This window comes from Limulus polyphemus, unplaced genomic scaffold (assembly GCF_000517525.1).
Source record: "Limulus polyphemus unplaced genomic scaffold, Limulus_polyphemus-2.1.2 Scaffold5600, whole genome shotgun sequence".
NCBI lineage: Eukaryota > Metazoa > Arthropoda > Merostomata > Xiphosura > Limulidae > Limulus > Limulus polyphemus.
Window position 1 is genome coordinate 57,590 of NW_013671210.1, and position 9,900 is coordinate 67,489.

General features: G+C 32.8%; 1 protein-coding gene across 1 annotated transcript in view; it reads left to right on the forward strand.

Moving 5' to 3' along the window:
• Positions 1-8,739, forward strand: part of LOC106472775 (Down syndrome cell adhesion molecule-like protein Dscam2) — a 41,787-nt gene extending 33,048 nt beyond the window's left edge. The window contains exons 7-10 of the mRNA XM_022401305.1: positions 1,061-1,468; positions 3,256-3,417; positions 5,275-5,562; positions 8,499-8,739. Coding sequence (XP_022257013.1) covers positions 1,061-1,468; positions 3,256-3,417; positions 5,275-5,562; positions 8,499-8,665 — 1,025 coding nt within the window. The 3' untranslated portion in view covers positions 8,666-8,739. The remainder of the gene's footprint in view (positions 1-1,060; positions 1,469-3,255; positions 3,418-5,274; positions 5,563-8,498) is intronic.
• The last annotated feature ends 1,161 nt before the right edge of the window (positions 8,740-9,900 follow it).

Sequence of the window (9,900 nt, forward strand, 5' to 3'; positions counted from 1 at the left end):
GAGACGTAACAGTCCTAAAAGCGTTCATTTTTCATATTTCTTTTTACTGTTCGTCCTAAGACTTCGTTTTTCTTGTTTCTTTTTACTGTTAGTCTTAAGGAGTTTTTTTTTCTTGTTTCTGTTACTGTTAGTCCTAAGGCGTATGTTTTTTTACTGTAGTCCTAAGGAGTGTTATCCTGTTTCTTCTTATTGTTAGTCCTAAGACTTTCTTTTGTTTATTTTTACTGTTATTCTTCAGGCATATTTGTTTCTTTTTTCTGTTAGTTCTAAGGCGCAATTTTTTCGTGTTTCTTTTCACTGTTAGTCCAAACGCGTATTTTTTCTTGTTTCTTGTTCTTTTAGTTCTAAGGCGTAATTGTTTTCGTATTTCTTTTCTCTGTTAGCTTTTTTTACTGTAATCCTAAGGAGTTTTATCTTGTTTCTTCTTATTGTTAGTCCTAAGACTTTCTTTTTTTTTCCTTATTACTGTTATTCTTAAGGTATATTTGTTTGTTGTTGTTTTTTACTGTTAGGCCTAGGGCGGTTGTTTTTCTTGTTTCTTTTTACTGTTCGTCCTAATACTTCGGTTTTCTTGTTTCTTTTTACTGTTAGTCCTAAGGCGTAATTTTTTACTGTAGTCCTAATGAGTTTTAACTTGTTTCTTCTTATTGTTAGTCCTAAGACTTGTTTTTACTGTTATTCTTCAGGCATATTTGTTTCTTTTCCCTGTTAGTTCTAATGCGTAAATTTCGTGTTTCTTTTCACTGTTACTCCTGACGCGTATTTTTTCTTATTTCTTTTTCTGTTAGTTCTAAGGCGTAATTTTTTTCGTATTTCTTTTCTCTGTTTGTCTTAACTCGTATTTTTTCTTGTTTCTTTTTACTGTTGCATTTCTTTAAAAATGTGCATACAGAATGTACCTTAGGAGATTCTAATCCAAGAAGTCAGTAATTCTAGCTTTTTATCTGTCTTAGGTTCGGCTATAATTGGCCATTTTTATACTTTGGATTGTAATTCACGATTTACTTTCTATACTAGTCCATAGTATTCATCTTTTGTTCTCTTTTTAATTCTATTTCAGATGTTGCACCAACCTTAACTTCTAGTTTTCAAGATAAAACTGTTCATCCGGGTACATCAGTATATCTTACCTGCACAGCCACAGCTAATCCAATTCCAAACATCACGTGGTTTGTGGATAAGCAGCCTGTTCATGACACCTACCGAATATCTCTGAGTAGCCACATGTTTATTGAAGATAGCATAGTGGGCCAAATTAATATAACAGACACGAGAGTGGAAGACGGTGGAAGATACACCTGTATTTTTTCGAATGGGGTCGGCTCGGTTGAACACTCGAATAGGCTTAACGTCCACGGTCCTCCTTTTATCAGACCTATGTGGAATATGACTGTGGTATCCAGTCATACTATCGTACTCAGATGTCCATATGGAGGATTTCCAGTGGATAGAATCACCTGGGAAAGAGGTGAGAATAGCCATAAAGGGTAGACCTAGCTTTTTTGTAACTCTACGAATTGCAGTTACCAACCTGTTTCTATAACATCTCTTTATTTCATTTTCTTATCTTTTTATGTTACATTTCTCTAGCCGTATGCTAAATTTATATAATTGTATGTTACATTTCTCTAGCTTAATGTTACATTTATATAGTAGTATGTTACATTTCTCTAGCTTTATGTTATATTTATATAGTAGTATGCTGCATTTCTCTAGCTGTATGTTACATTCATATATTTGTATGTTACACTTCTCTAGCTTTATGTTACATTTATATAGTAGTATGTTACATTTCTCTAGCTGTATGTTACATTTATATAGTAGTATGTTACATTTTTCTAGCTGTATGTTACATTTATATAATTGTATGTTACATTTATATAGTAGTATGTTACACATTTATATAATTGTATGTTACATTTATATAGTAGTATGTTACATTTTTCTAGCAGTAAGAATCGTTTCTCTAGCTGTATGCTATATTTACCTAGTTTGTATTTCAAGCAATTATAAACTGATAACGTATGGACTATAGTAGTCAGATTTGCTTTTATAGATACATACTTTGATAACCAAGTCAAATGTTTTAAGATGTACGTTGTAACACTTTACTCTGAGAAGTCAGATGTTTTAAGATGTACGTTGTAACACTCTACTCTGAGAAGTCAGATGTTTTAAAATGTACTTTAACACTCTACTCTGAGAAGTCAGATGTTTTAAGATTTACGTTGTAACACTCTACTCTGAGAAGTCAGATGTTTTAAGATGTACGTTTTAACACTCTACTCTGAGAAGTCAGATGTTTTAAGATGTACGTTTTAACACTCTACTCTGAGAAGTCAGATGTTTTAAGATGTACGTTTTAACACTCTACTCTGTTACGTAGGTTCAAAAAATCAATCACAAAACCCTATAACCCGAGCACTTTCAAGAAGTGGACCTTTCTTAATCAGTTTGCCCCTAATGAATGAAATGTCCACTTCTCCAAAGTCCTCGAATGATAGACTTTTTGTATCTTTTCTTTTGTCTTCATTAGATTTTTTCTGAGGATGCTTTTTGTAACTGCTGCCGATCAGTCTGTTTACATTTCATGTTTTATGCTATTTTTTAGGTTCACCTTTTTTTGGGAATTTTTGTGTAGCGAGATTATAATGCCATTATTCAAGGCAATTATATGAGAAATCAACAATTTTTTTTGGTAACAAAGAACTAATCTCATTTGTTTTACTTTACTTTTACATTCAAGGCAGACTTAGTACTAACCTAGCGTGTCTTATTGGAGCATACTTTTACACTAAAGTAAAGGTAACGTAGGTTTCGGTTTTGTTATCGTTAGGCACAAAGTAACAACACTGTGGGCTATCTTTGCTGTGCCCACCTCGGGTATCAAAACCCGATTTTTAGCGTCGTAAGCCTGCAGATTTACCGCTGAACCACTGGGTAAGAGGCGTAATATATCTTAATAAGTTATATTTTCAATTAAATAAAATGTTTTTTACAACAGTATGAATACCTCTAGAAGATTTCTGATAAGTATCGTGTTCAAAAAATGTAAATTTCATTTAATAATAAAGCTTTCCTTTACAATTAAAAGCTTTCTTCTTAAGAAACATTGCCAAGCAATCTTTCAGATGTATGGATGACAGACTTCAAAGACTGAAACGATATTTAAATAATTTCTTCAAGATCTCGGACTCATCTAATCTAACAAAATATCCCTATTCATTATCAAGTTCACCAGTTTACTTATTGCAGGAGGAATTCTCCTTCCATTAAGTCACCGTGAGGAGGTTGACGAAGACGGGACACTGACCATTCGCGGTGTCCATAAGCAAGTGGACGAAGGGAAATACACTTGCACAGTACAAAACTCGGAAGGTCAGATAGCCAGTGGCTCAACTTACATCTCAGTGGTAGGTAGGTCACGAGAAGAGAATCATTTCGCTTGTTAATCTATAGTTGACATGGATTTTAGGGAGACATATCTCAGTAAGAATTCTAGAAAGATAAGTTTAGTTGTTCCGCAATCAATAGAAATATACAAGATTATTTCACACTGTTGTTCAGCAATCAATAGAAAACTGTTTAAATATTTCACACTGTTGTTCAGCAATCAATAGAAAACTGTTTAAATATTTCACACTGTTGGCGAGCAATCAATACAAAACTGTTTAAATATTTCACACTGTTGTTCAGCAATCAATAGAAAATTATTTAAATATTTCACACTGTTGTTCAGCAATCAATAGAAAACTGTTTAAATATTTCACACTGTTGTTCAGCAATCAATAGAAAACTGCTTAAGTATTTCACACTGTTGATCAGCAACCAATAGAAAACTGCTTAAGTATTTCACACTGTTGATCAGCAATCAATAGGACGCTACTAAATTATTTCAGCGTATTGGTCAGCGATGAAAATAAAGCTGCTCAATTATTTCCCACTGTTGGCCAGCAATGAATAGAAATAACCTTAATTAGCTACCCACTGTTGGCCAGCAATCACTAGAAAGCTGCTTCATTATTTCACACTGTTGGCCAGCAATGAATATAAATAACCTTAATTAGCTACCCACTGTTGGCCAGCAATCACTAGAAAGCTGCTTCATTATTTCCCACTGTTGGCCAGCAATGAATAGAAATAACCTTAATTAGCTACCCACTGTTGGCCAGCAATCACTAGAAAGCTGCTTCATTATTTCACACTGTTGGTCAGCAATCGGTAGAAAGCTGCTTAATTAGTTATTTATTTCACACTGTTGGTCAGCAATCAGTAAAAAGCTGCTTAATTATTTCACACTGTTGGTCATCAGTGAAGATAAAGCTGCTTAAATAATTATTTATTTCACACTGTTGGTCAGCAATCAGTAAAAAGCAGCTTATTTATTTCACACTGTTGGTCAGCAATCAGTAAAAAGCTGCTTAATTATTTCACAATGTTGGTCAGCAGTGAAGATAAAGCTGCTTAAATAATTATTTCCCACGGGTGATCAGCAATCAATAGAAAACTGCTTAATTATTTCACACTTTTGGTCAGAAATCAAACTTTTCTTAAATTATTAGACATCAGAGAGAAGTGAATAAAACAACCAACTGTTAAGTTTACCTGTTTTTAATCTCAGAAGATAACGTAGTTACCATTTTGGTCTACTAAGTTTTAATACTTATGTTATTTTGTTGTAACTCATGTTGTTTCAATGTTCTACGTCATTATTGAAGTAGCTTCAGAAGTTCATTTTAACGAATTATATACCAGTGAAGTCATGCGACTTCAACAATTAATAAATTAAAATAAGAAACTTTACAACTTACTGTGTACGAGAGTAGTGCTAGAACTCGGTGTTTAAGTAATATTTCTATGTGTTATTCAGCATACGTATGAATCATCTCGTCAAACAATTTCCATATTAATCTTTTAAAGTCGTATTGTAGGGACTTTTTATTTGTTTATTATACGAAACGCCTGATAATTGTTGTTTTTTATTTGTTTATTATACGAAACGTGTGACAGTTGTTATTTGTTTTTGTTTATTATACGAAACGCCTGATAATTGTTGTTTTTTATTTGTTTATTATACGAAACGCCTGATAGTTGTTGTTTTTTACTTGTTTATTATACGAAACGTGTGACAGTTGTTATTTATTTGTTTATTATACGAAACGTCTAATAGTTGTTATTTATAAGTTCAGTAAACAACATGGTTCCTAACTGAAGACATTCACGAACATTTGTTTTCTTTTCTTTTGACGAAAACAATTATTTCTTTTTTTCCAGTGGCTCCAGTAATTGATGAAAACTTTTTTCCGGAAAAAGTAACTGTAACAGAAGGAATGACAGCTCGTCTCTATTGTAGTGTGGCGGAGGGGGAGCCCCCCATAAGAATACACTGGGAGAAGGAAGGAGAAATACTGATTACCCAAGGTCACGTGAATGTAGAAAATTCTCAAGAATATTCAGTGATTATATTCAAGCACGTGACCGCGCGGGAGAATGGGAAGTACACTTGTATCGCCTCCAACAGTGCAGCTTCCGTCAACAAAACCACAGAGTTGACAGTTAATGGTTTGTATTCCTTTACTTTCGTTTCTGAATAAACTTCTCCTAATGGGTGAATGTGTTCCGTAACATAAACTGTAGTGCCCAGAAGTATGTAAATATAATCAGCTAGCTGGTTTCGTAGTTGTCAACCAGACGAATATCAAAATTAGGTATCTGTATTAGACTAATATCAGAATTAGGTATCTGTATTAGACGAATATCAGAATCAGGTATCTGTATTAGACGAATATCAGAATTAGGTATCTGTATTAGACTAATATCAGAATTAGGTATCTGTATTAGACGAATATCAGAATTAGGTATCTGCATTAGACGAATATCAGAATTAGGTAGCTGTATTAGACGAATATCAGAATTAGGTATCTGTATCAGACTAATATCAGAATTAGGTATCTGCATTAGACGAATATCAGAATTAGGTAGCTGTATTAGACGAATATCAGAATTAGGTATCTGTATCAGACTAATATCAGAATTAGGTATCTGCATTAGACTAATATCAGAATTAGGTATCTGTATCAGACGAATATCAGAATTAGGTATCTGTATTAGACGAATATCAGAATTAGGTATCTGTATTAGACTAATATCAGAATTAGGTATCTGTGTTAGACGAATATCAGAATTAGGTATCTGTATTAGACGAATATCAGAATTAGGTATCTGTATTAGACTAATATCAGAATTAGGTATCTGTGTTAGACGAATATCAGAATTAGGTATCTGTATTAGACGAATATCAGAATAAAGTATCTGTATTAGACTGATATCAGAATTAGGTATATGTATCAGACGAATATCAGAATCAGGTATCTGTATTAGACTAATATCAGAATTAGGTATCTGTATTGCGTGAATTGTTTTACGTTATCTTTATGCTGATCTCTGTAATACTAGTTTTTCTATCGTATTAGTTCAATACTGTAATACTAGTTTTTCTATCGTATTAGTTCAATACTGTAATACTAGTTTTTCTTCGTATTAGTTCAATACTGTAATACTAGTTTTTCTATCGTATTAGTTCAATACTGTAATACTAGTTTTTCTATCGTATTAGTTCAATACTGTAATACTAGTTTTTCTATCGTATTAGTTCAATACTGTAATACTAGTTTTTCTATCGTATTAGTTCAATACTGTAATACTAGTTTTTCTATCGTATTAGTTCAATACTGTAATACTAGTTTTTCTATCGTATTAGTTCGATACCGCTTATTTTTCTTATAGTTTTACTTATTTACTGCCAGATTACTTTATCGTATCATTTACTAGCTGGAGTACTCGAACCCTGGACGTTTGTAACAACTATGGGAAACATAATAAACAATAAAAATACATCAGGTACCAATACTGAAAAGAAAGACATACTGTTTTCAAGAATTCTATCAATATGAAATTAGATGGGGGGGGGGTCCTCATGTCATCCTGTATCACTGGGTCATGTGTCAAGTTTGGTGCTGATTAATCAAGAAATGAGGAAACATATAAGGAACAGTTACACACAAATATTGACGTATATTTACACAGAAGATGGGGGTTCAACCCCTCCCCCTCATGACCTTCCTAACATCATCCGATATCAGCATGTCAGGTTTGGTTTGATTGATCAAGAAATGTGGAAACGTATAAGGAACAGCTAAGAAATGATAGACATACGACTGTGTATAGTAGATGTATTGCCATGTTTACTTATCATATCACTTATGTATTGCTATGTTCACTTATCGTATCACTTATGTATTGTTATGTTTACTTATCCTATCACTTATGTACCACCAAGTATTCTTATAATGTTTTTTTTATGTGTTGATAATATTTTGTGTTTATTGAATTTTTGTTTGTTGTGAAGTTACTGATATACTACATTGTTATTAGTTCCTTATCATTAACAATACCAAATGGTAAATATCAGCCCATCTATTTTGAAATCCGAAAAATACCGACTGAAATACTAGTTGTTTTTGGTGAAAAAATATTTCAATCACCACAAACATACATGTTCAGTAAATCATGAATCTGGCGAAAGGCCATGATTCCACTACACGGCGCGCTAATAGTCCGTTGTGTAACTTTGCGCTTAAAAAAATAAAAACAGCAGCAGTAAATTATTCTTTTACCTTTACCAACCGTACATTTTACCAAGAGTATTTTATACAAGACAACCGTACATTTTACCATGAATATTTTATACATGACAACCGTACATTTTACCATGAATATTTTATACATGACAACCGTACATTTTACCATGAATATTTTATACAAGACAACCGTACATTTTACCAAGAGTATTTTCTACAAGACAACCGTACATTTTATCATGAGTATTTTCTACAAGACAACCGTACATTTTACCATGAGTATTTTATACAAGACAACCGTACATTTTACCATGAGTATTTTATACATGACAACGTACATTTTACCATGAGTATTTTATACAAGACAACCGTACATTTTACCATGAGTATTGTCATGTATAAAAATGAGTATTTTATACAAGACAAACGTACATTTTACAATGAGTATTTTATACATGACAACGGTACATTTTACAATGAGTATTTTCTACAAGACAACCGTACATTTAACTATGAGTCTTTTCTACAAGACAACCGTACATTTTACCATCAGTATTTTTTAGAAGACAACCGTACATTTTACAATGAGTATTTTCTACAAGACAACGGTACATTTTACAATGAGTATTTTCTACAAGACAACCGTACATTTTACCATGAGTATTTTATACAAGACAACCGTACATTTTACCATGAGTATTTTATACATGACAACCGTACATTTTACCAATGAGTATTTTCTACAAGACAACCGTACATTTTAGTACCAATAGTTTGACACTAGTTGAAAAGAATAAGTAAAAATATTGAGGAAGAAATAAGTAATGTTCATGAAAATTTATGTTTCTTCATACTCAGTGCCACCTAGATGGATAATTTCTCCGACCAACAAGTCAGCGGTCGAAGGTCAAAACGTTTATTTAGACTGCTCAGCTAGTGGTTTGCCACGACCTGTTATAACCTGGAGAAAAGCCAGAGGTGATAGCAACATTGAGGGTTTTCGTTTTCTTGTTATTTGTATTTAAAAAAAAAGAAAGTCTAACTTGTTAAAGTATACAGAGAACAACTAGATAAATAATGTAATAGGCCTAATTCTAATATCTTATGGAAAGTATAGTTACTTATAATCATGCTTCGCTAGCTGGTAAAGTCGATAACACCATAAAATCAGTTTTCTACTTATACTCTGTAACTTTATTTATTGTGCACCAAAGTTAGTTGTAATTAAAATAAAGAAACTTCATAATGAATGCATTTAATCAACGATTACTCACTGTGTATATTTAAACTTGTGTAACACTCGTACAGAGTGAATATATAAGCTTGTGTAACACTCGTATACATTAAATATGTACATTTCTAGAACATCTTCACACATTCAATATGTAAACTTGTGTAATACCCGTACATATTAAATATGTAAATTTCTGTAACATCTTCACACATTCAATATGTAAACTTGTGTAACACCCTTACCCAGAGAATATGTAAGCTTGAGAAACGTCCGTACAGAGTGAATAAATAAACTTGTGTAACGGGTAAACATGGATAATGTGTATATGGTGAAGGTGTAAACTTGTGTAACGTGTATATGGAGAAGGTGTAAGCTTGTGTAACGGGTAAACAAGGATAATGTGTATATGGTAAAGGTGTAAACTTGTGTAACGTGTAAATATGGATAATGTGTATATGGTGAAGGTGTAAACTTGTGTAACGTGTAAACATGGATAATGTGTATATGGTGAAGGTGTAAGCTTGTGTAACGGGTAAACAAGAATAATGTGTATATGGTGAACGTGTAAGCTTGTGTAACGGGTAAACATGGATAATGTGTATATGGTGAAGGTGTAAACTTGTATAACGGGTAAACATGGAACATGGATAATGTGTATATGGTGAAGGTGTAAACTTGTGTAACGAGTAAACATGGATAATGTGTATATGGTGAACGTGTAAGTTTGTGTAACGGGTAAACATGGATAATGTGTATATGGTGAAGGTGTAAACTTGTATAACGGGTAAACATGGATAATGTGTATATGGTGAAGGTGTAAACTTGTGTAACCTGTAAACATAGATAATGTGTATATGGGGAAGGTGTAAACTTGTGTAACGGGTAAACATGGATAATGTGTATATGGTGAAGGTGTAAACTTGTGTAACGGGTAAACATGGATAATGTGTATATGGTGAAGGTGTAAGCTTGTGTAACGGGTAAACATGGATAATGTGTATATGGTGAAGGTGTAAGCTTGTGTAA